Raw genomic sequence first — 26,993 nt, forward strand, 5'->3', positions numbered from 1 at the left:
TAATTTAAAGAAGAACTTCAGTCAGTCAAAAAAATTAACACTTGTAGTGGAGCTACCCCCACACTGCAAGGGGTAACTAACTGCTTGTTTTGGTCCAGGGTCTAAAATAAAAAACATATGCTCACCCGATCCTGGGTCCCGTCTGGCTGCTAGACTCTTCTCACCTGGGCTCCGGAGGTGTAAGGATCCGTGACATTAGCACATCTATACAGTCTATTAGACATGAGGATGCCAATGGACATTTCACAGCCGGAGTGGAGGGGGAGGGAGGTGAGCGGTCATCACTGCAGGACCAAGGGTCAGGTGAGTATTTCTTTTTTATTTTAGCCCCTAGACCAAAGCAGGCAGTTAACCCTTGCAGTGTGGGGGCAGCTGTCTGGAGTTCTTTAAACAAAAGGCAACAGTCAACCCTGGAAATCGTATTCATGGCTCATTGTGCCCTCTTAGGTCTATAAGGTTTCTTAAAGTATCCGTTGACCCCATTGTGAGATATTAACCAGCTGCTGGTTGACATGATGTCTGTTTTCATTGGCTTTGCGATATCTACAACTGGCAATGCGTGCATCTCTACTTTAAACAGGTACGGCGAATCATTCTTACCTGCAGCTGGTGGGTTTGTAGGTTCTGGTTTCAGTACTGCACCTGATGGAGATATAAAGCAGGTATGTTAAGTGTAGCTTATTCCGGAACTCTTCCAGCCGCCATGTTAATGTACTGGTAGGCGGTTGGAGGAGTATTTAAAAGGCGGATCAACCACCTATTTTTACTGCCCCCTTTGCTGCCCAAGTGAACTCAGCCTGATATATTAAACCTTAGATGAGATTTTAGAGATTGCATTTACTTTTAAAGTGACTTTAAACACTTTCTTTTTATTTTTGTCAGGGTTTCTTACCCTTCCTCCTGTAGCATGCCTTGTTTGCAGTATGTCTGACATTGTTTGTTCCTCGTTGGCGCCCTCTTATGACCAAACCCCAAAACATCATCATTCTGCAACTGCTGGCAAATTCCTGTCTCAGAGTTATGATGCAAACACCAATTCACTATTTAACCATCAGCTTGTCCATTCAGTCTCTGCCCTTGCATGTGTTCTGATCTAACAAGTGCTCTGCTGGTGTTCCTGTTCTCCGTGTATGACCCTGGCTCTAGCTGACTGATCTCCTGGTTCCTGACTCCGGCTATTGTTTCTGTTCATTCTGTTCCCAGTGTTCCCTGACCTTGTTCGACTGACTACCTGCTTTGGCATCTGACCTCTGGCTTGGCATGGACAATGTTCTGGACTACCTCCATTGTTTTTTTTTGCTATTTTTGTTTATAATTTTTCTCAGAATTTCTGAGTTACAATTCACTGACACATCCTAAAGCTGACCATACACTATACCATCTGATAGTACCATTTTCTTTAGATCTACCATCAACTATGCAGTGCAATGGTCTGCCAAACAGGATTCAATTTGAATGAATTGTTTAGGTTTGTCCTCATATCACATCACAACAGTTTTTGTTGAATCTAAAAAAGGTTAAACAGAGATTGTACAATCGGATTTGGCCAGCTAAAAAGAGTTAAATGTTGAGCTTAAAATATAATACGGTTAACACGTGATTTGCAAATGGGGTCTACTTATGAACAATCTGCATAGCCATTCACCCTATGAATCTCTGTGAACATTCGTTTTGTGTCAATAGAGAAAAAAAAGGAATGTGTATTTTCTTTTTGGGTCGAATGTAATGTGATACCACTTTATGGCCACTAGATGGAGCTGAGGATCATAGGAAATTAGTATGTATTTCCTATGCTCATTAGCTCCTTTGCCCAATCTAGTGGCCATAATGCGGCTTTTAAAAATTATATTCAGCCTTCTTCTCCCTCCTTTAAGGATGTTCTATTTCCTTTTCTTTTTCCTCCCTTCTTTCCCTCCTCTCTTTCCACCTTCTGCTTTTCTCCCTTTCTTGCTCTTTTTCTCCCCTTTCCATCCCCTTACTTCTGTTCTCGTCATTCCCCGTTTTGTGCTTTTATTTTATATTTGTTGATCCAGTAACCGCAAACTACCATCTAATATTCTGGATCATTGTTATACTTATCTGCCATGGTTCGTTACCATAATATATTATTTTTCTGATTTTCTGATACCCGGATATACTCGTTTTTGATTATTTTTCATGTGCATGCATATTCATATATGTCTTCATGTCACCTCACTGGATCACTGACAGTTGCTTACTATGTTCTTATCCGATTCCATTTATAAGTATCTATGCGTTTTTGTATTTGTGTCTTGATTCTCAATAAAAACTATTACACAGAAAAAAGAAAACAAAAAACATTCAACCTTAAAAGAACATATACCGTATTTGCCGGCGTATAAGGCGACTGGGCGCATAAGACGACCACCTAATTGTTCTGTTAAAACATAGGTTTTGGGCTATACTCGTCATATAAGACGAGTATAGCCCAAAATAATGTTTAAACACACCCACTAAGCTCCATGGAGGTATTCTCGAGTGTGGCTTGGTGTTAATTTTCAGTACCATAAGCGGTAACCCCGAGCCACCCTCGTGATTACAGTCTCTTACCTTGTCCACGATCCCCGTTGTGTCCTCCGTCTTCCGGGTTCCGTCCCTTGCGAGCGTCCGCGTCGCAGGGGGGCGGAACCAGCGGGAATTTTAAAAGTTAAAAAAAAAAATGTAACAAAAAAGGAAAAAAAAAAAATAATCAGACCGCCAGGGAGGCTAATCTGTCAGCCCGCTGGATGTGCGCTAATAACTTAACAACTTAAAATAATGACTTAAAAACATCCCCCGAAAATCGGGGGTCGTCTTATACGCGAGAATACAATACCGCAGGATGTGCGGTAATACTTTATGTACGGTAGCTTCGGCTACATACAGTATACCGCGCTGAGCCACTGCGACCAATGTACACAACCTCTGCCAATCCGAGCAGGCTTTGTATTTATTAATAAAATACATCGCTCGCAGTGATTGGCTCAGGGCGGTATACTGTAGGTAGCCGAAGTTACCGTACATATAGTATTACCGCACATCCAGCGGTATTGTATACCCGTCGTATAAGACGACCCCAAGATTTTCGGGGATGTTTTTAAGTCTACAAACTCCACTTATACACCGGCAAATACGGTAGTTGTACTAAGAATGTTACTTTTTGCCTCTATTCGCACAGAACAAACATTCACAGAGATTTGCAGGGGGAAAGGTTCTGCAAATTGTTTATAAAAATACCCCAACATCTAAACCCAGCATATTCTTTGTCAGTAGGCTTATAATATAACCATTTTTTGATGAGTGTTCTGCTATTTTTGTAATCAGCTGCCATAAGGATTGTCATTCGGATACACTTCAACCTGCTATTAACAAGAGCGTGGTTAGCGCAGTCACACCCGCGCATGCGAACACACACACACACACAGTTTTTTGTTTGCTCTATACTTTGATAAAGTAAGGCTCAGTCCTTCTCATTTGATCGGAATTAAAACCTGTGGCTTCGCAATCCATCTTTCAGTATTATTGTTATTAGTTTAATGCCCTTTTCAACTTTTGTTACATTGGCTGTAATTTTGGAGATAGGCATCTGCTCCTTGTGCCTTTTCATAATGAAAATCTTCTGTTTTTCTGGCATTCTTTTCCCCGGAGTGACCACGTGCTCTTCAAGAAATCAGTACAGAAGGGCAAGGATTCCCAACCTACGATTTCAAAGACCAAGCTAATAAAGTGAGTCCGACAGTTTCAACAGAATTTCAGTTTGGCCTTTTCTTTTTTTTTCTATGACAGTATTGTGATATTAGCAAAAAAAAGCGGAATGTTATGAGAATTTATGGTCTAGCCACTTATTGTAGAGAGAAGTTGACTCTGATTGGATGATATGGCATATTGCACTGTGTGCTTGTTCTTTGCTTTATACCAATGACCTCCAAGCTGACACCAACAATGGGGAACAATTTCCCCTACTGACACCAACAATGGGGCACTATTTTGCCCTACTGACACCAACAATGGGGCACAATTTCCCCTACTGACACCAACAATGGGGCACAATTTCCCCTACTGACACCGACAATGGGGCACAATTTCCCCTACTGACACCAACAATGGGGCACAATTTCCCCTACTGACTCCAACAATGGGGCACAATTCCCCTACACTGACACCAACAATGGGGCACAATTTCCCCTACTGACCCCAACAATGGGGCACTATTCCTCCCTACTGCTACCAACAATGGGGAACAATTTCCCCTACTGACACCAACAATGGGGCACTATTTTGCCCTACTGACACCAACAATGGGGCACAATTTCCCCTACTGACACCGACAATGGGGCACAATTTCCCCTACTGACACCAACAATGGGGCACTATTCCTCCCTACTGCTACCAACAATGGGGAACAATTTCCCCTACTGACACCAACAATGGGGAACAATTTCCCCTACTGACACCAACAATGGGGCACAATTTCCCTTACTGACACCAACAATGGGGCACTATTCCTCCCTACTGACACCAAGAATGGGGCACAATTTCACCTACTGACATAAACAATGGGACATTATTCCTCCCTTCTGCCACCAACAATGGGGAACAATTTCCCCTACTGACACCAACACTGACACCAACAATGGGGCACTATTCCTCCCGACTGACACCAACAATGGGGCACTATTCCGCCCTACTGACACCAACAATGGGGCACTATTTTGCCCTACTGACACCAACAATGGGGCACTATTTTGCCCTACTGACACCAACAATGGGGCACAATTTCCCCTACTGACACCAACAATGGGGCACAATTTCCCCTACTGACCCCAACAATGGGGCACAATTTCCCATACTGACTCCAACAATCGGGCACTATTCCCCTATACTGACACCAACAATGGGGCACAATTTCCCCTACTGACCCCAACAATGGGGCACTATTCCTCCCTACTGACACCAACAATGGGGCACTATTTCCCCTACTGACACCAACAATGGGGACCTATTCCGCCCTACTGACACTGACAATGGGGCACAATTCCTCCCTCTTACACAAACAATGTGGCACTGTTACCCCTCTCTAACACCAACAATGGGGAACTATTCCTCCCAAAAACAATGCAGCACAATTCCTAATCTGGTCCTGGTGCAATATTTCTTCTAATGATACCAACAATAGGACACAATTCCCCCTACTAACACAAACAATAGGGCACTATTCCTCCCTCTTACACAAGAAATGGGGCTTTAGTACCACTTTCTGACACCAACAATGGGGTACTATTCCTCCCGCTGACACCAGTGATGCAGCACTAACTGGTCCTTAAGGACAACTTAAGGACCAGTTAAGGTGGATGGGAACAAGGACAGCTCTACCGCATATAACCAGAGATCGGACAGCTGGATGCTGGATGAGGTGATTAAATGCAGTCTGAAGTCCAGCCGTCCTTCCCCCATCTCTCCTAACTGATACTATGTACCTTAGTACGGAGCTCTGCCTGGGAGAGAATGTGCAGAAGTCTGAGATTCGCAGCCCTGATCAAGTGATCGCCGTGGCAATGCTTCCCAGGCTTGAATGCAAAAATGAAAGAAATGTATTTTTTTTTAATATGATCAAATATGCATTTCTTTCATTTCTGCAAAATGTGAACTTAGCCTTTAAGCAAGAAAATATGAGATTCCGTTTTTCCAGGAGAAATCTTCCTCTTTGTACGCTGTTCCAGACTTCAGCCACTAGATGTCAGCAACTAACTAGAAATAATAAGCTTCCTATCCATACAAAAAGAAGATACATATTTAGGGTGAAGCAAGAAACGTGGTCACATTGCACTTGATCGCCATCTAAATAAATATATCAATAAATAAATACATGTCTTTTTCTTTTAGGAAGTAGTGTGCATTTATTATTGGGATTTCCCTTTAAGTGTTCTTCAAACTTTAAAAAAAAAAATTTGGAAATTTCATTTTAGTTTATTGAAGTTTATTTTTTGAAACTTTTTTTATTTTTCATTTTAGTTTATTTAACTTTATTTGTTTAATTTTTTAGCATTTTTACTTTTTATTTATTTAACTTTTTTATTTTTTTTTATTTTTAGTTTATTTAACTTTAGTTTTGAAAACTTTTTTTATTTATGTTTTTGCATTTTTGCACAGCAGCGTTAAGGTTCCCTGTCTATTTAAAACTGACTGAGGTAATGTGTTAGGCAAATTAGACGGCTGCGAGGCCCTTGTGTGCGCGAAGCCTTAGGCGACCGCTTAATTTGCATAATTTGAGAGCCGCCTCTGATAGTTAGTATTATTATTCCTCTACCCCAGGGTTAGGCAACCTCGGCACGCCAGCTGTTGGAGAACTACAAGTCCCATGATGCACTGCATGACTCTGACAATCACAGTCATGACTCCCAAAGGCAGAGGCATGATGGGATATGTACGTGCAGGACAGCTGCAGTGCCACGGTGATCTAACACTGCTCTCCCCCTAGACTTAAGGAGCATCTAACCTTGGCTTGTCTCTGTGCCAGCTATTTGTCTGCAACAGACTTCAGCTTTCAATCCAAAGAACCCCTCTACCTGTATTTGTTGTATTACTACAGATGAATGACAGGATGGAAATCATACCTGTAAATGACAGATCAGGTCAAACAAAGGAACGCTATAAGCACCTACAGACATTAGAGAACCAGATAAATGGTCAGATTGGGGATTTATTTTGGAATCGTGGGTTTTACCCAAAATCCCTTGTCCACCTTAAAGCTGAACTACAACCTCCTTTGCCTTACAGCCAAGGAAGGTGCCATCTTAGCCTCTATTTGGATTGCAGTTGATCAGCTATGACACCAGCCATTTGAGAGCTTGAAAATGTGGCTGAAACTAAGCAGCTGCAGGGGAGATTTTCCATGACTTCCTGTCCTGGAGGCACAACAGGAAATGAGAGGAAATCTCTTCAATGTGGATAGAATTCCCTTCTTAGAGAATTGTCACCGGACCTGGTGTCCCTTCACTTTCTGTCTTTGACAGCGGTCACTGGGACACATATTCGGCTGAATCTCCACAGTGGGCACCATCGGGAGCAATAAAACTTGACAAATGGTCTAAAGCTTGCCATACACATCTAGCTTGGTATGGAAAACCGCTTGATTCCCCTATCTATGCTAAACAGCTGGAGCTCGCAGGTTTTCAGAATACCCAATCTGATTGGATGCAGTCACTGTTCGGCCAACAATTTTCTACCTGGCTCCTTTGTTTTTAAAATCGAAGTTGGTCAAGTCGGGTGATGCCGACAGGGCTGCTCATCAGTGGCGTCACAAGGGGGGTGTGGGGAAGGGGTGCGGCCCGCAACCAGGTGACACCATTGGAGGGGTGACACCAAAATGTCTGACAGCCATTTTGGTGTCACCCCTTCTGAAAAGTCAGGCACTCGCTCATGGACCGAGAGCCCGACAGTTGCAAGAGAGAGGAGGGAACCAGGAGACATGCCTTATCCCGCCGGGTGAACGTCCCCTCCTCTCTCTGCCGGCATGTATCACCAAGATGGCCGTGCATGAGCAATGACGTCACGGCTAGGTGCCACCTGGTATCTGCCCCTGCTGCTCATGGTTATAATTGTGTGCAATTCCAGTGATTTGATCTGAATTCTAACAGTGTATGGCCAACCCTTCTCCACTCTAATAAAAAAATGCCTTTATATAGACTTAAACAATCCTACCTCTGCAATATGCACAATCCAGCAGGCACATCATTAATGTCTGTATCCACTTTATGGGGTTGATTTATAAACAATTTGCAGGGCTGTTCACTATGCGAATATCTGTGAACATTCGTCCAATGCGACTATATGCACAAACCATTGTTCTTTAGTTTTTTCATTATGTTTAAGTTTGAATGTTCTAATTGTAATATTGCATTATGGCCACTAGATGACACTAAAAGGGCATAGCAAGTAAGTATTTTCTATGCACCTTGGCTCCATCTAGTAACAATAATGCGATATAACAACTAGAACATTCGAAAATAAATACATTTGTAAAGGAAAAAAGCGAAAGAATATGTTTGTGCATATATTCGGCACAGGACGAATGTTCACAGATGCCTTGTGAATTGTTTGCAAATGAACCCTTACACGTACCTTGATTTAAAAAAAACACTACCAAGAAAAAGACCAACAATATTAGCAATCGACTAATAACACTGTTGATATTTTATCTTTATGATCCCTTTACAGCCTAATTTCCGGGCAGCAGAACCGCTTTGTGCACATGGCCAGGGATTTACCTTTTCGCAGTTCACAGATCCAGTCTGCAGGATGTTCGCAGTGCCTGTCGTTCCAGGACAGTCTGTAATCAGTGCTCAGCTCTCCACACAGTTCCAAGCCCTGGAAGTTGTTGGGTTCTCCATAAGCCCAGTTTTCATAAATTAGCTGAAAGGGACATACAGAAGAACATCAATAAATGGTCCTGATCATTCTGGGCCAGTGCTGACTGGCTTTTTGTTTGCTTTAAGCTCCATTCACACTGGGGTGTCTGTACAGCCGAACACACGCGGAGCCGCTCTAAACAGAGAAAACATTGCACTTTAATGTGCATCGTTCCGATTATCACGCTTGTACTATTTTTGTGGTATCGTACCGCACGGCCTCGAAAATCAGGGCTGTAGCTACCATGGGGCGAGTGAGGCGCAGCTGAGAGGGGGCGCAGCCAGGGGCGTTACCGGGTGACACCCCCTTGTGACATCATCACGCACTCGCAGCGATCTTACGGATGCCTGCAGGTGGCCAATTAGTTTCAGACGAGATGAACGGAAACTAAAAATGCTATTTTCTATTCAGCCACCAGTGCATTCTGCACATGCGCGCTGCCATCCTGGAGGCGGGCGCATGACATCCCATACCACACACGTCTGTTGGGGGGGGGCACAATTTTCTGTACTTGCCTGGGGCGCAAAACGAGCTACCTACGGCTCTGTCCAAAATAGTACAAGTGTGATAATACGGCTGATTCCGCACAGATGCTTGCGAAGCAGGGGTGTGGAATTCCTTTCACCCGATGCCGGAAACATGCAGTTCCGGGCGCCGGGTGGGATGTTATTTTTTAAATTTAGCCCTGCTTTGGGCAAGCCGAGCTAACTGTACAGCGGGGAAGCAGCTGTTTAGCATTGAGGAACCTGGCCTTGGGGCAGCAGAGAGAGTAAATCCAGCCCTGGACAGACCAGGAGATATTAAGCGGAGGGGCTACATGACTGTAGAGAGGAATGGTCCCTGGGGAAAGGGTTAAAGATCTTACCTGAATGGAGGTCGAGGGTGGTAGAGTGGACCCACATGGGTAGGAACTGCAAGAGTCTTTTGTGGAAGGTCGATGGAGGATGCAGGTTGTCCTACCTGCCCTTCCTTATTTACTGTTGCTGGCGGCTGTCATATATATGTGTTTGTCATAGCAACTTGGCAGGTTAGAGGGTCTTTTGGGGGTCTGAAAAATGTGAGACTGTCACAAAAGTGGGGGCATGGTGCGTCCCCCACTGGTATGGTGCATCCCCCATTGATGGAGGCTCAACCCCTATGGAAGGTGGAAATAGTTAATGCTGGGGACATGGGGTGGGGTTTAGCAAAGCCTTATTTTGGCTTACGGACACCAAAGACCCCTTCTCGTAACAACATTACTGGTAACTGTTAAAACAAAGGGGTGCTGTGGCCGTTGAAATCCATGTCGCGCAGTCTGTGTGTTTATTGGGAACTTAATAAAAACGGCAGAATTGATGAATCCCTCAGTCATATTTATCATTAGTTTGCTCTCTGCACATGTGTAAAATGATAAAAGTCAAACATGACATCTAAGAAACATACACAGAGCTACTTACGGCTGAACCATCGGACCATTTAAAGCCTACAGTGGGATCCCTGCTAATTAGACCAATCCAGAAGATGTGGCGGTACAAGCCGGCTTGTCTGGAAGAACCGATAACAAATGTTAAACCTTCTCATCGTTTTTTTCCATATTCCAATACTAATAATAACTAATAGTGTTGCACTTTCAGTCTATCGCAATGCCTAGAATGCATGTGCAGAAATGAAAGATGGAAACTGGGCGGCACAGTGGTTTTCTGGTTAGCACTTCTGCCTTGCAGGTCTGGGGGTCCCCGGATCAAATCCTGGTCAAGATACTATCTGCATGGAGTCAACATGTTCTCCCTGTGCTTGTGTGGGTTTCCTCCGGGTACTTCGGTTTCCTTCCACACTCCAAAGACATGTTGGAAGGTTATTTGGCTCCTTTCCAAAATGGCCCTATCTGTATGCATGTGAGATAGGGACCTTAGATTGTAAGCTCCGTGAGGGCAGGGACTGATGTGACTGTAAAGTGGTATATAAATTGTTGGCGCTATATAAATACCTCTAATAGATAAATAAAATGGTAACCAGAAACACCAATCACTATTCACTTGTGAACCATTCCCTCTTTTTGAGGATGAGAAGCAGAAACCCATCTCCATCCATTTATTTTTGTCAGTTTTGGATACGGTAAGAAAGGGTTAGGACTTCTTCTCTAGGTTTAGTTGTTTTTTTTTGCTGTATGTGTCCCCCCTCAATCTTAGGCCTGTGACACCAGAAGGAGGAATGAGGAGCATGGGTGTCACTGTGACAGGAAGACACATGCAGCAAGAAAAAAACTAACAAAGGTTTAAAGCTGAACCCTGGGCTAATCATATATTGTCTAAATACAAGAGTCATGTGTCTTCTTCCTTGGATCTTGGTGAGCTTTGTGTATTCCTTCCAGATCTGTGCAGTAATCCAGTGTGAAACATTCCGTTGTGCAGGAGAGCGTTCTGTAATAAAGACCGGTTACTGCTGCTGTCTCTCCTTTTGTAGGGTGATTGGTCTTGACTCCGCCCCCTTCTGTAGTTTTCTACAGGCAGCTTGTAGTGGGTGGAGATTCTGGGCCCCTCCCACAGCTCTGCTCTCTGCACAGGTTATGTACAGCAGAGGGTTGATGTCACTGCTACTTTTATAATGAAATAACTATGTTTTTGGAATTTCATTCTGAAAATGTTAGTTGCCTGGGGGAATCAGTGCGTTAAGCCGAGGTATCAGCTGGGTGGGAGGCGGCAGCGAGCTGTCAGCCAGACTGGAGTTGGCGGACGACTGGCTGAGCTGTTAGCCGGGCGGGAGGTGGAGGGCGGTCAAGCTGTCAGTGGGGGGGTTGCTGTTAGTCGGCCATGCTGTCACCCCCTCCCAATGAGATGTCGTCTGAGGCTATTGCCTGACAACAACTCCAGGGGGCATATTTATAAAGCAGGCAATTCAACATTCACCAAACACTCACTTCTGTTGAATATTCCTGGTGCATGCGTTTTAAATGAAAGTAAGTAACTCACCACCAGCAAATGGTTGTCACATTCACTGCTTTATAATTATGTGGTGGTACATTGAAGTCAATGTCACCGCAGAGACGCCCCCCCCCCTCCCGTCCGCAGTGTGATCGGACGCGTGGCAAAACATTGCCTGCGTTCCGTTCCACTGCAAATGTAAAAAATTCTGCTAATAAATGACTACAGAAAACAAATTAGTACTCACGTCGTCATTGAGGACACTATCTGCTCTTCATCTTTACTGTTCATGCTGAGTAAATCTCCTCCTACGGCTCGACAAAAGTCCCGGGATTCAATCCATGTCTTCTTCTCGTCATTCTCTTTTGTATATAACTAGTGATGAGTGAAACACAAACATTTTATAAATGCAAATTTTACAGTGACAGTAGCTGCTGGAAGGGGGAAGCTGAGCTTCTGAGTCACTGTTGGATGGTAGGACTAAGCAGAGGGGAATAGCGATGGGCTCGATGTTCGAGTCGAACAAGAGTTTGACTTGAAGAGAGCTAGTTTGTGTGTTCGGCGAACACACAAACTATCAGGGCGTACAGCGGGCATTTCGCCTGCCGAGCGCCCCAGAAGGCACTGCGCACCGCACAGTGCCTTGTGAAGCTCTGAATGGGTAAAGCCATGCACCTGACCACAGATCAACTGACTTTGCCCAATCACGGCACAGTGCACTGAAGAGCCATGATTGGGCAAAGTAATGATGACTTTGCCCAATCATGGCTCACCTGTCAGGTGCCGTACAAATGTAAACAGTTTGGCGGAACTAGCTAGCTGTCACCGCTAGCTCCACCCAATTGTTTATATTTTGCCGGCATCTGTTAAAATGCCATTCTGCGGCGGGATTTCCTCACGAGCGGTTGGGTCGGCAGGCGTCAGGCTTTTTAAAAAAAAAATTCTATTTTTTTTTCTTGTTTTATTTTTTATTTTGTCGAGTCGTCATGGACAATGCTGGACATTGTGATTGACCCTGGATTACGTCGGTGGATCCTTTTTTTTGTTACAATAAAGGAATTGTCAAAATTCCTTTGTTGTGTTTTTATTTCAATTAAAGGATTTTCCCTAAAAGTCTGGCCTCTTTTTTTAAAATGTAATTGAACTCTTTAGTAAATGGGTCGGGGTCCAAGTACCCCTTACTCATTCACAAGGGAGGGGGTGCATATGGGTGCCCCTTTATTAAAGGGATACCCTGATGTGAATAAGCCCCCCCTGCCTGCACCCCCACAACCAACGCCCCAGGGCTTGTGGGGAAGAGGCACTTGTCTCCATCGGCACGGGGACAAGGTGCTTTTCCAGTGCCGAGGGCATGTGGCTTGGTATGGCAGGGAGGATTGGGGGTGGGGGGTTGCTCCCTCGTCCCCCGCCCTTTCCTGCCCTGTCAGGCTTGTGCTTGGATCAAGGGTCTGGTTGGGAATTTTAGGGGGGACCCCACGTCTTTTTTTTTTTCTATGTATATGACATATATACATGTCATATTTGATGCAGTAGGTTCTGTACATCGTACAGATGTGGCACTTTACAGGCAGTTTAAGGGGACTCCCCAGGCACCATATTTAAAGGAATTTTTCATTTTTAGTGTTTTACTTTAAGCAATGTTAAAATCACTGCTCCTTTAAAAACTGTATTTTTGAATAGTGTGTTTTTCATTGATTCCTGTCCCCCAGGGCAGTACCCGGATCCCCATACACTTTTTATGGCCAATAACTTGCATATAAGCCTTCAAAATGGGGACATTTGATTTTTAGAGTTCTGGTCCCATAGACTTGCATTGAGTTTAAAGTTCGAGTTCGAACTTTTTTCATGTTCTTAAGTTCGAACAGTTCAAACTCGAACTGAACACGGGTGTGTTCAGACCATCATTACTCAGGATCAAAGGACTTTATTACTTCTACTGTGAACTTTAAAAGCCCATCTCCAGGCAAACTAAAAAGTACCCTTGCAGTGGAGTTATCTCCGCACTGCAAGGGTTAAGTGCTTGTTTTTGCCTAGGGGTTGGAGTAAAGCAGATTTACTTACCTGAACCCTGCTTCCTCGGCAGTCAGTGCTCTCCTCTTCTCCCCCTCGACTCAGATTGTAGAATGCAGCATCCTCACATCTAATGAAGGTTTATGGAATCTGCATTAGAAGTGATGACGTCAGTGATCCTTAGACCATCGGAGCCCAAGGAAGAAGGGGCTATGAGGACCAGTCTAGCAGCCCTCAGTGGGCCATTGAAGCGGGGATTAGGTAAGTAAATCTGCTTTATTTTAGCCCCTAAAAAAATTAGTTCTTAGCCCTTGCAGTGCAGGGAAAGCTCCATTGCAAGGGTACTTTTTTTGTTTGGCCATGGATGAATTGCACCATAATGCCTGCAGCTACAGAGGTGAGAGCAGTTGTTTTATAGCACAGTTACCACTTGTTATGGAAATGTAAATACGTGCATGCCCAAAGCCTGGCCATAAATTCACTTTAAAATTGTTGTATCATTGCAGCACCTAAAAAAGTCCAAGATGGATTATCTAAGATTATTTTGGTGCACTGGCTAAACGGGAGATGTTGATGCTTAGACAATTGGTTTTGTCTGCAATGGATTATTTTAGGTATCTGCCATCTGATTGGCTTTAGCATTCACCAGACATGTGTGCCCCGGTAAGGTAAATTTTGTAGCAACTGTACTATTTACTTTGTAACAGGTGCTTGTATGGGGGCTTGTCCTCCATCCAGTTGGGCACTTTGGCTCCGGCGTTGTTGTTGGGATTGGCGGCGGTGTCACACCTTCTGCCCACTTCTTGCACACAAACTTAGCCTTATCGTTACATATGATGACATCCCACAAGCCGCCTTTGTTTCCGGTTCTCATCACAACGCAGCCTTGTTTTCTCCCTTCAAAGGTATATTAAAAGTGAATGTCAATACAGTTTTAATTGGGCACTTCATTGTGCCTTAAAGTTATATTAAAACAAAAAAAGATTTTAAGCTATTTTCAATATCACTTACAATGGATGCTGCTAGTTTCCTGCAGAATCAGCTGGTCTCCTGAGTGCTGGCCCTGATATCTTGTATAAGGGTGGCTCTTTTTCCTTGCAGTTTCCTATGGAGCCACCCTTGTGTGTTCTATTAAGCTGTGTGTCTCCACAAACACACAGACACAGAAGGGCCAGCCACCCACCGTCCACCTTCTGTTCCATCCACTTTCCCCCTGCTCCCCCGTCCACCTTTTCCCTGCTCCCCTATCCACCTTCCTCCTGCTCCCCCCTCGACCTTCCTCCCTTTTCCAAGCTAGTAGATGGACAGTTGCTGGAGTCTGCTCTGTCCCTTGTGATCTTGTACAGGACAGAAAGTTCAGGGAAGATAAACTGAGAGAGTGGGAGCCAACTGTTGCAGAAACTATTGACTGTAAGTGCTTGGGCAAAAAATTACTTTGCTGGGAGTTTAAAACTATTTTAAACCAACCCTGTGCTTTGCCAATAACAAAGCAAAGCTTTCTTTAATCCTACTACCCCCTCCGCCATTCCTTACATCCCCACAGTTGCACATACTCACCTTCGTTTTGATCTGACGCTAGTCTGTTCAACTGAGGGCAAAGAACCCGGTCAGCCATTTAATTTTCTTAAAAAAACAAGTATCATAGGCAACTGTCATATTTGTTTTTTTTTATTCTTTTGAAAAATATATTTTTTTTCCTTCTCAGTGCGGCTGATCTCCTCAAGCCTCCTCCAGTCACTTCCTGTCTATATGCACTCACTCCAGCATCCGATGAACATCATTGGTCTAGAATGGCTCCCTGATAGTGACAATGGCGCAACTTGCCTTTCCAATGAGCATTCTCATCGTTTCTATTCTCCGCAATGCAAGAGAGCAATTGGGAGACAGAAACAGAGCATTGTCATCCTTTAACAGGAAGTTCCATGAACAACCTTCATAGTAGAATTATCAAGTATTCATTGAAAGAGACCTTGTCACCAATCATTTTAACAAAAATATTCCTAAAAGATTATGTGTCTTTAAAGTATTTTATGCATGTCATTTACCTGTAAAAGCCTCCGTAGTGTAGATGTCCAAAAGCCCTGTGACTGGTTCTGGGTGCCGCCATCTTGGATGTGATGTCAGCAACCCTAGCAGACTCAGAGCTGTCACTCAAGTGACAGTCTACAGTATCCCCCACTTAGTGTTGTCCCTAGCCTTTTTGCTGCCTAAAGCAGGAGGAAGGGGGTATGGTGGTGGTGGTTGAGTGACGCAACCCTCCCCACCTAACTCGGCGTCCTGCCCAGCTTCTGGCAACCAGTAATGTCACTGGTTGCAAAGAAATGGGCGGGACGCTGGCCAGAGCTCCCCAGGTTGTTAAGAGTTGGGTGGGTAGATGTATGGCCCTCACACATCTCCCCATCTGGGCCTTAGCAACCTGGGATGCTCTGGCTGGAAAGGGGGCGGCAGGCACGCAGAAAACATTGTTCCCCCACATGACCCAAAGAGTTGCCTCATCAAAGGGATGGTCCTGTCCCCTGTGTTCCTTCCCCAACATCTACATAAAAACTTATGTAGGGAGGTGAGGGGAGGTCCGGAAGAGCTTGGCTAGCAGCAGAGTAATCAGACACTGCCACAATAGGCAAGGACTATGACATACAAGGGGGTAGAGGGCTGTGCTAGGGAGCCGACTAGTCAAATTTCTAGCAAATTCAAACACATGTTGCAACTGAATAACAAATAATTTATGGGAAAAACAAGCACTGCAAGTAAGCCTTTAAAATATTTGTTTTTTCCAAGCTATAACCTGATTTTTTTAAGTTGGTAACAGGGTCTCTTTAATGAAAGCTGCAAATAAAAAAAGAATAAAATTGACTTTTGAAATTACATTAATATGTTAAATATGAAATTAGATTGTGGCAATTGGGTCAGATCTTCTTCAGCTGGAGTTAAATTTATAAAATGTGCAGTCCTAGGTACAGTTAATTGATGACGTCTTTTAATATAGGCTCCACCCGTTTCTTGACCCGCCATCTTATAAAGTTTTTATTGATGCATAAAACAACAGACCTGTGTGACTTACCAGGCATTTCTGCATTCCAGTGAGTGTACAAAACCCTCTCGTTGGTGGTCCATTTAAAAGTCCCCCTTTCTTCCATGTCTGAGAGTCCTGTCCAGAAATATTTCTCCGGTCTAAGCCCGATCAGACTTGTTAGAAATGCCTGTTCAAATCTGCAATAGGCAAAAGTCAACATCATGTCATACAATTATCTACGTTCCTTTATAAAGCCCAAAGAACCTTTATGTTTTATTTGTGGGAGCCGGTCCTTTAAGAACATCAGCATAATATCAACCAAGGACAGAGTGCTGCCAACTGTATCATAGCAACCAAGGACACTTTGCAGTAAACAGTGTCATGGCAACTAAGGACAGTGTGCTGCTGACAGTGTCATAGCAACCATTGCCAGTGTCCAGGTATGTTTATTTATTAAAGTCATCCATACATTTAAAAAGAACTAAAGCCAAGCATTTTTTTTGGCTTTAGTCCTCATTTTGGTCAAAGGAACAAATTTAGTAATGTACTCCTTTGATCAAAACTCTGCATATAGTCGGCTACTGCCTTCTTTTTGCTGACAGAGCAGAGCCGCGCTGCAGCCAGGAAAGATCCCGACAGTATTGTCAGGATCCAACCCACTGCCTGACTGATAGCTGGCTCTGCCTCTCTAGTGCCAGAACTAGTTGTGCCTGACAACTCCCCTGTCTGTCCCTCCAATGAGCGCTGGAGGTACAGAGAGGGTAAGGGGAAATCCCTGCAGGGAGCAGTGACTGACAGTAACTTCTGTCTGCAGTGAGGAGACTGTGAGCTGAGCGATCAGCAGTTTGTGATCGCTCAGCCCTCAATATATAGAGCCGGGATGTGTTACCTGCAGTGTCACACAGCAGCTCTAAGTATTGGGAAGAGTACATTTTACTCTTCTCCTTTAAGACACTTGCAAACCAGACTCTTCAATCTCCAACTACTATGATAAAAACACTGAAAATAATAAAATGGGAAAAACTGCCATTAAAGTAGTCATTCAAACTTGTGCAATGTGTTGTGTCATGCACTAACAGGCAGCCCATTCATTTTCAATGGGCTACCAATTCACATTAACAAAGAAATGCATACAGACTTTTTTTTTACTGTACATTGCACTGCAATGCATGCGTGTCTGAACTGCATTGCCTTACTGCGTTGGAGTGCCATTCAAAATGAATGGTACGGCAACATGCTAATGCACATAACACATGTTAATATCCATACACATGTTGCTACAGTATCTGTGAAACCCAAGGTTGAAGCGTTTACAGATTTCTCTTATCTTCATGCTTCCTTTCTATCCATTTCCTATGGAGACTTCAATGACTCCAGAGTTTTCCCTGAGAACTCCTGATGACCGCTCATTTTTCTTATCGCCTTGTCTTTCATGAGGGCAGCTATCTCCAGGAAGCTCGGACAACACAGATGCAAGTCAGCAGTTCTGCCATAACTGATAATACTTTGTTGTAAGTCTTTACTAGCTGAGGTTTGCAGAATGTAACGAAGGCTCTAAGGTCAAGTATTTTAACACGTTCCGGAAAATGGTTCATCTCATGACATTCAGAGAGGCAAGGCCCGTAACTGTAAAAGTACTCGCTTCCCATATATATAAGGTCAGGTTTCAGAGGGTTTTACTGGAAGACATCTGTTACATTGCCACCACACTGCCATATCCACATGGCATGTGTGCCATAATGCAGCACTTGTTGGCTTTCACCAAAGGTTTTCAGCACTTCTTGAAGCCTGTTGAGGGCCTGCAAATGTTTTCTTTAAAGTTACCCTGTCACAAAAATTAAACTGTTCCAAAAGAAGAAAAATACATCTCCTGCTGCCCACGCTGCTGAACACTCCTCCATTGTGGAGGAATCACCCACCAAAGTCTGTTGGGAAACCAACACTTCCGCAGTGTCTCCTGTAACCTCTACAGCACCCAGTCCTTTCTCCTGCTGACCTCCAGATCACTATAGGACACAGCAGTGATGTATGGGTCAGCAGAAGCGGCATTTGTGACACAGTCAGAATAAGGGCAGGGGTCAGTATTAACACTATACTTTTTGCAGACAAATATTTTGAGCTTTTTATTTTTTGCAATCACTTTAAAGCTACAGTCTCCCATTAAGATTTAAGATCTGCATCAGTACTCCCAGAATGAAGCTACAAAGTTGATTTAAAAGTGTCACACAGCAGCTCTAAGTATTGGGAAGAGTACATTTTACTCTTCTCCTTTAAGACACTTGCAAACCAGACTCTTCAATCTCCAACTACTATGATAAAAACACTGAAAATAATAAAATGGGAAAAACTGCCATTAAAGTAGTCATTCAAACTTGTGCAATGTGTTGTGTCATGCACTAACGTGCAGCCCATTCGTTTTCAATGGGCTACCAATGCACATTAACAATGGGCTACCAATGCACATTTAAAAGGAATGTATAGTGTGTTGTATATACTGTATGTTTACACTATATTGCCAAAAGTATTGGGACATCCCTCAAAATAGTTGGATTCAGGTGTTCTAATAACCTCCATGGCCACAGGTGTATAAAATCACGCACCTCAGCATGCAGATGCTTCTACAAACATTTGTGAAAGAATGGGTCACTGTCAGGAGCTCAGGGAATACAAGCGTGGTACCGTAATAGGTTGCCACCTGTGCAATAAGTGCATCTGTTTAATTTCCTCCAAACTTCGTGTGGCCTTCAGATTGGCACAACAACAGTGTGTAGAGAGCTTCATGGAATGGGTTTCCATGGCCGAGCAGCTGCATCCAAGCCTTACATCACCAAATAAAATGCAAAGCATCGGATGCAGTGGTGTAAAGCACGCCGTCACTGGACTCTAGACAAGTGGAGACGTGTTCTCTGGAGTGACGAATATATATATATATATATATATATACACACAGTAAATGTATTAGAACTAAATATATTGTAGTTTTTCTTAAAGAAAGTGCCTTGATTCTTGGTGACTACTTACTGAATCTGACTCTCTCCGGACAAGAATATACAACCTATGGTTAAAAAATGTCATGTGTTCATAGTCTAACCGTCCCCTGATCCCCACTGTCTGTTGGAGGACAAGCTTGCAAAAGCACCAATCGTCTTGCTACTTTATACACGGTACCTGTCTTCAATGGTCATCAAATACGCTGCATTGCCATTACAAGTGGAGTTGGCATCTGTAAAGGTGGATGCTGTCTCTCCTATGAAGTAGCAATAATAGCCGTGCCTTTTCCATCCCTGCAAACATAAGAGTGCCATTACTAAACAGTTCAGTATTATTCTGCTCATACAATCCCGCAGAGGTCATTGAAATATTTGTACAATATGTTTAGAAAAAAAACTGAAAGTCTTGAAAATATGTATGCCACTCCAGTGAATGAATGATGTGGTTGTTCGCCCGTTAAATATGGCTTCTCGACTTTGTATTCAGGACAAATTAAAATCAGAGGACTTGGACTTAAAGGGTGTGTCAAGGCAAATTTACCCCCAAACACCCCACTTCTTTGCTAGTATATTATTTTTTTTCTTCTTTCACCTTGTAAAAGTCCTGCAGGGGTAGCTGCTGGAAGCTCATTTTCTACTGATTTAGGAACATCCCCCAGAACTACAACTCACAAGCATCCTTTGCCTATAGATGGGAATAGATGGGAAATTTTCCACTGGAGACACCAATCACAAGTGTCAAAAATGTATTTCTCCTTAAGAAGGCCACACACCTATAGACTATCTGCAGATTTTCTATGGTCAGATGGAAAAAGTGCAACAGATTCCTCCATCTACGCTAAGCTGTGTGGATGGAGGAATCTCCCACTGGGCCAAGCTTCAGTATCTTGCTAGTTGCCCCCCCCCTCCCCCCGGGCTTTTAAAATCCCTTAACAATCTGATTGGATGCAGGCATTGTTCAGGTATTTTGCCAGCCAGCGGGGGCGACTAGCAGGATACTGAAGCTTGGCCCAGCGGGAGATTGCTCCATCCACACAGTTTAGCGTAGATGGAGGAATCTGTTGCACTTTTTCCATCTGACCATAGAAAATCTGCAGATAATCTATAGGTGTATGGCCAGCTTTACTTTGGAGATATTTTCTCTCACTGCCTGCAGTGTCCCTGAACAAAAAAAAAGTGGCTTTAGATACACGTTAATGTTATGCTACTAAAATTAGTATGGATATGAGTATGTGAGTATTATCAGTATAACAAATGAATTGGGGTAGGCTGCTGCCATAAATACTTCCAGCTTGACACCGGGATGACCACAATGACTCTTGCAATTTTCAAACTAATCATGTAAAACAGTTTAAAGGCCAACACCATAAAAATAAACATTTTAAGGGGCTGTCCCTGCACTGCAAAGGTTAACGCGTTTAAACCTAAGGGATAGACATATCGATCAATTTGGGTGGGCTTAGAAGAATATTCTTGCTCTCCTATATCACTGAAAGTCATACCTTGGTTGCCGGCCCGACTACGACCAAAAATTATGAGCCCACCTCTGAAGCATATGCTCAAAATATGGGATAATATAAAATATTGTAGCGAATTTCAATCTTCTCATGCACCGCTACTCCCTATCATAGGTACGGTAATCCTTTATTTCTACCGGGGCTGGAAATGCCTACTACGTTTACTTGGTGGATAACCTATGAAGTGACATGTTTACATGGTAGATGGTATAATCTGTACATGGTCTTACTTCCAGAATAACATGCAGATACAGAATATTTTAGATATCTACAACTTAGGCACGGGGCTATATCAACTATTTCTAAAACCCCAGCTATAACGGAATTAACAGTTTTTGAAAATATTTGACTGAACTGCCCTACAACTCCTAAAATTATATCGATATTATATTCCCAGGTTATTAATGCCTAGTAACCATAAATATATACAGAAATGAGAAAAAGAGCTTGGAGTGGTCAGACAGCCAAAGGAATGTCAACACATGTGGAAATCAATAGCTACGTGTTCTATTATTGTAAACTCTTTGGAAACCGCGTTTAAAACTTTAACTAGATGGTATTTAGTGCCCTCCAGGTTGGTTCACTCCCACTCGACAAACTCAGATCTTTGTTTTCGAGGTTGTGCCGCTAAAGTGGATGTTATTTATACCTGGTGGACATTTCCGAAACTGGACAGGTTTTGGTTAAAAGTATTTCAGATGATTAGTGACCTGTTTTCGGTTAATGTAGCGAGAGATCCATGGGTGGCTTTATTACATTATAAACCCTCTTCCCTGACTAATTTACAACACAAATTAGGGATTTATGTCATGTTGGCAGCGAAACAGAACCTAGTCCAGGCATTGAAGAAACCACACATATTTTTTAGAGAAGTTAAAAAAAGGATGGATTCATTTTTTCTTAATGAAAAGTTGACTAGTATTTTGCTAGATTCCAATAAAAAGTTTGTGAAGCCTTGGGAACCCTGGATTGCGTATGCCCACCCATCACTTTCAGTAGAAAGTTTGATGCTTCTGTAGATAAGACTCTGATGCCTTTTCCTTTCCTTTCCTTTTTTTTTTTTTTTGTTTGTTTTGTTTTGTTTGTCTTGAGGTCTAGTTTGCTTTGTTCAGTTTGGTGGTTGTATTGTATTGTCTTGTTAAAAGGGGGGTTGGTGAGGAGGGTCAGCAGGGTGATACAGATCATGTCTATCCTTGCAGACTATAAATATCAATGTATGTCTTGTATATTATGTTTTATGGTACAAAACTAATAAAATCTTTGAAATGGAAACCTAAGGGATAGAAAAAAAGTTGTTTTACTTACCTGATACCTGATCCTAGCTCCCCCCGTCTCCCTCCAGGTTGCTACCCCAGTCCTGGCAGCCTCTTTTCCCCTTCACTCCAGCAGTCTAAGACCTCGTTGAGGTCATCAAGTACAATGCAGGTTCCATAGACCTGCATTGGACATTAGAACGCAGAGTGACAGTCCACAGCCGAAGCAGAGGAAAGAGAGATGACGCCAGCCACTGGGCGAGCGGGAATCAGGTAAGTAAAACAGCTTTTCCTTCTCCCCTAGACATAAACGAACAGTTGACCCTTGCAGTGTCTGGGTAGCTTCACCACAGAGGAAAACTTCAAATTTCCCTACAGTTGTGAATTTCTTGGTAGTACCTTACTGCAGCCCGGCTCAAAAATTGGCCTCTGGTCATGATCGGTTGGCAAAGGTTTTCTCTTGCAAAGATAAGGGAACTTCTTCTCACACATCTTATCTGCCCAACGACCGTCCTAAACAACAGGGAGAAAAAAATATTATTAAAAACCCAAATATATGTCTTGTTTCCCTAATGATAGAGATGTGGCGTAACAGAACACCCCTTGTTTCATAGGAGACGTAGAGCTCATTTACACAAGGTGTTTAACTCCAGAGCCAGATTCTTGCGGCAGGCATCACGGGTGGTTCTGGATTGCTGTACAAAACGACAGGCTGACAGCGAACGCCGCTGCTGTCTGCCCCATGTTCTAATGTAATGGAGCTATTACCTTTGGTTAGAGACAGATAAACATCCCTGGAAGCAAGCAACTTCATGGATGGTATTCCTTATTATTTAGAAATTACATGGAGGGGAAAGCAATAGAGCAAATTACTTTACTAATTATAAGGGAGGTCTCTGTGAATACAGGACAGCTGTCTACAGTGCATCACAATTTCATGAAAACAACTGATGTGACTGTACCATAGATCCAGTTATAGATGGAAGGAATCACCAGCACTCACAGGATGCAAATTTCTTGTGCATCTTTATTGGCTTAATTTACATATGTGACACATGTTCAATAAAAAGGAGAGACAGCCAGGAGAGAGAGAGGGGAGAGACAGCTCGGGAAGAAAGCGAGATGAGAGAGTCAGGAGAGAGAGAGGAGAGACAGACAGGGAAGAGAGCAAGGAGAGAGAGTCAGGAGAGGTAGAGGAGAGACAGACAGGAGAGAAGGAGAGGAGAGACAGGCAGGAGAGAGAGTGAGAAGAGGCAGTTAGGGGAGAGAGCAAGGAGAGACAGTCAGGAGAGAAAGGAAAGACACCCAGGAGAGAGAGGAGAGATAGCCAGGGGAGAGATCGAGGAGAGACAGTCAGGTGAAGGAGAGAGACAGCCAGGGGACAGAGCAAGGAGAGACTGCCAGGGTACAGAGTGAAGAGAGACAGCCAGGAGAGAGAGTGAAGAAAGACAGCCAGGAGAGAGAGAAAGGAGAGACAGCCAGGAGAGAGATTGAGGAGAGACAGCCAGGGGACAGAACATGGAGAGAAAGCCAGGAAAGAGAGAGAGGAGAGCCAGTCAGGGGACATAGCAAGGAGAGACAGCCAGGAGAGAGATAGAGGAGAGCCTGCCAGGGTACAGACCAAGGAGAGACAGCCAGGAGAGAGAGGAGAGACAGCCAGGGTACAGACCAAGGAGAGACAGCCAGGAGAGAGAGCGAGGAAAGACAGCCAGGAGAGAGAGCGAGGAAAGACAGCCAGGAGAGAGAGCGAGGAGAGACAGAACTCCATGTCAAAATATTTGAATTTGTATTTGTTCCCATTGAGTCCTCTTATTTACACAATTTGCCACAAAGCACAGTCCTGTCCCGTAGGGAAGGGACCAGATCTTTCTCTGCTGCAATTTCAATTTCACTTACAGGTCTCTTTCCCACTCCCACCCTCTGACTAAACAGTGAAAGGAAAAGCAGCAGAATTATAAACTCATTTCAATGGCACTCTGCTTTCTCCTCCTAGCAGAAGGCTCTTTGCACTGCAGTGCACCCCCCTTACCCAAGCCCAACTATACAGGGACGAGAGGCTACTACCAAATCAGAATTAAGTACTTACACTGCTTGCATTAAAAATACATGTTATTATGTATTAATGATTTTAAAACTGAACAGCAGATATAAAACAACACAAATTAAGCAGGTTATGTTTTTATTAAACATTATTTATAAGTAAGTAAGTATATTTGAACACAACCAGCAAAAGTGTGTGTCCTGATATCAGCCTATTGTTATATATTGAACAGTAGGATTCAGTCTGGGAAAGAGAGAGGCAACGGTAGTTGCCATTCAGGTGTGCTTCAGAACACATGCTAACTATCGAAGATGCTGACAGGGGAAGACAGCAGACTGAGTAGAGGGGTGAGCTGGGGGCAGGGAGATGTCTTAGCTGCATTGATTAACTGTAACAGAGGAAAGTCAGGTCACCAATCAAGCTTTGCTGTTGTGTAAGTCTCAAGACTGCATGGATAAAAATACAAATTATTTTTCCAGGTAAAACCTCAATATACTGTAATAGGTAATTTAACTGTGACCGGCCAGCTCACTGATGTCGCTGGTTGCCAGGAGCTGGGCTGGACGCTCTGGCTGGCATCCCAATGAGCTCCTGGCATCCAGTGATGTCGGCGAGCTGGGCGGGATGTCGACCCACCGCCTCAGGCGGCAAATAGTGTAGGGACAGCCCTGGTGATATGGCACACCTTGGTGTTTAGAGCCACGCAATCCTCTTGTTTGTTAGTGAGGTGAGAAGGCTCTCCACTCTGCCACACCGTATAAGACACCGGGGTGCCATCGCTCCACTCAAAAAACAGCTGTGTCTTCAAGTCGTTCAGCCCAAGCCAAATAAACTCTGCGGCTTCTGCAAGAGAGAATTCAAAAAGTTCAGATTCCTATAAACCTGACATGACATTAACAATGTAGTAGCTGAAATGTAACTTCTGCCAAAACTGCTTGCTCCCCATCATGTAAAGGAGTTACCTAGCAGGGCCATAGGGGGTGTGGTGGGGGGGGGCTGTGCTGCTCTGCTGCACAGTGTTTGCAATGTTCGTGCCACCCCCTTTCAGGCCAGAGTGTGCCAGGTGGCTAAGAGCCTGGCTTAGGGCCATACACATCTCCTCACTCAGTTCTTAGCCACCTGGGATGCTCTGGCTGGCACCCTTCCCAGCTGCTGGCAACCAGTGATGTCACAGGTTGCTAGGAGCTAGAGAGGACAATGAGTCGGGCAGGGAGGATTGCGTCACTCATCCACCGACACTTCCCACCACCCTTTCCCCGGCCGCCTCAGGGACAACACTGTTACCTAGGGTGCTCTGCATGTGAATATAGCCTGCCTAGCAGTGCCCACTCCTCCAGATGGACATCCGCCCATGAAGGAATTTTTATATTTGCATAACTCCTCCCAAGAACCAGCCCTCTCTATACGTCAGGGCGAAAGGCTCTTGAGAGGAGTACTAAGGCAGGAAGCTCTATACAGCACCCTGCCGACCCCTCCCACCAACCATGATCTGCCTGCATTGCAGAGAGGCCTAGTGATGACATCACTGGGTCTAAAATAAGGAATCTAATAAAAACAGAAAAGTGAAAAAATTCCATTAGCATGATGATTAGGGGGGAAAGCAGAAACCAGGGAAGTCAAAATATAAGCCGATTAACCTTTAAATTTTAAGCTCATTTTTTTAAATATATGCCTGTGTTGCTATTGGAGACTTCCCCTTCCTTCCTATCTGGTAAAACCTCTGTCACCAGGGCTAAAGCAAGTGAAAACTCCACAGGGGTTACAATCCTTCATTTATTACTTATGGGTCAGTAATTATCACTTTTCTGGTTGAACCAGAAATGACGATGGCAGAATAACAGGTGACAGTTCAGTGTTACCTACCGAAGTCGAACTGAGAAGTAACGAATCCGGAATCTCCAATATTGTACACACTGGCCAGGTCTCCTTCTTCTTTCCTACAGGACACCATGGCATCTTTCCACATCTTGGCTTCTTTATGCAGTGAATAACAATAGCCAGCATAGGGGATCCAGCTGGGTGGGCAATTGATGGGCTCAGTGTCTGTACCAAAATATAAAAAGAGTTCATTTTAATAAGTATATCGGCTCTGTACAATTTTGTTGCTCACCATTTAAACTTTTTTTCAGTTTTAAATAGTAAAAAATAATCATTATACCCTTTTTTCTGCATGTCTCCCTGTTTGGGGTTTACGTTTCACCCCATAGTGGAACCTCACCCTAACGCACAGCATTTGTCCATTTTCCCGCACGGGGTTTGTCTATTTGTTAATGCCCTTTAAAGTGATCTGTTTTTGACTACTATCTGAGTGTTCACGCCCTATCTATGACTGTATATGTCCTCAGTGTGTCTGCTCTTACCCTAGTCATCAGCCTATTACCTTTACTATTATCAATTATTGCTCTGTTTGCCTGTCTGGAACCTGGATTCTACTTGTCTGGGCCTGAGTTGGCCATCCCTTGTTTCCTTTGGCCATCAAGGGACTTACACCACTCTAGCATCTAGGTGGTGTGGGGGGGGGGGGGGGTGAGACATCCATTGTCTGCCACATACAATGCTGTGTTAATAACACCTCCTAGCTCCAATTATGCAAATGCAATTAACACCTGGTTGCAACAAAGCAGATTATGTGGATTGGAGCAACATTCACCATATTTATTCCCAGATAATTTTTGTATTTCTTTAAGTCATTCTGAATTGAGAAAGCTGGTTGGATGACCAGTGAAACGTCTCCATGAAAAATACAGTCCAGTTGCCTTGACTTATTTTTTACAGATATACCATGACCTGGATGAATGAGAACCTTCACAGACACTCTAGCATCTGCCTCCTGCCTGTTGTCTGCTGTTGTTTTATAGTA

General features: G+C 43.7%; 1 protein-coding gene across 1 annotated transcript in view; it reads right to left on the reverse strand.

The window, feature by feature from the left end:
* Positions 1 to 26,993, reverse strand: part of MRC1 (mannose receptor, C type 1) — a 69,968-nt gene that overhangs the window by 19,866 nt on the left and 23,109 nt on the right. The window contains exons 7-16 of the mRNA XM_018564250.1: positions 25,997 to 26,176; positions 24,819 to 24,976; positions 22,492 to 22,605; positions 19,501 to 19,616; positions 16,381 to 16,529; positions 14,017 to 14,216; positions 11,557 to 11,684; positions 9,846 to 9,933; positions 8,268 to 8,412; positions 601 to 642 (exon numbers count right to left, since the gene is read on the reverse strand). Of these exons, the coding sequence (XP_018419752.1) occupies positions 601 to 642; positions 8,268 to 8,412; positions 9,846 to 9,933; positions 11,557 to 11,684; positions 14,017 to 14,216; positions 16,381 to 16,529; positions 19,501 to 19,616; positions 22,492 to 22,605; positions 24,819 to 24,976; positions 25,997 to 26,176 (1,320 nt within the window). The remainder of the gene's footprint in view (positions 1 to 600; positions 643 to 8,267; positions 8,413 to 9,845; positions 9,934 to 11,556; positions 11,685 to 14,016; positions 14,217 to 16,380; positions 16,530 to 19,500; positions 19,617 to 22,491; positions 22,606 to 24,818; positions 24,977 to 25,996; positions 26,177 to 26,993) is intronic.

The sequence above is a fragment of the Nanorana parkeri genome, unplaced genomic scaffold (assembly GCF_000935625.1).
Source record: "Nanorana parkeri isolate BGI_ZX_2015 unplaced genomic scaffold, ASM93562v1 scaffold23, whole genome shotgun sequence".
Lineage (NCBI taxonomy): Eukaryota > Metazoa > Chordata > Amphibia > Anura > Dicroglossidae > Nanorana > Nanorana parkeri.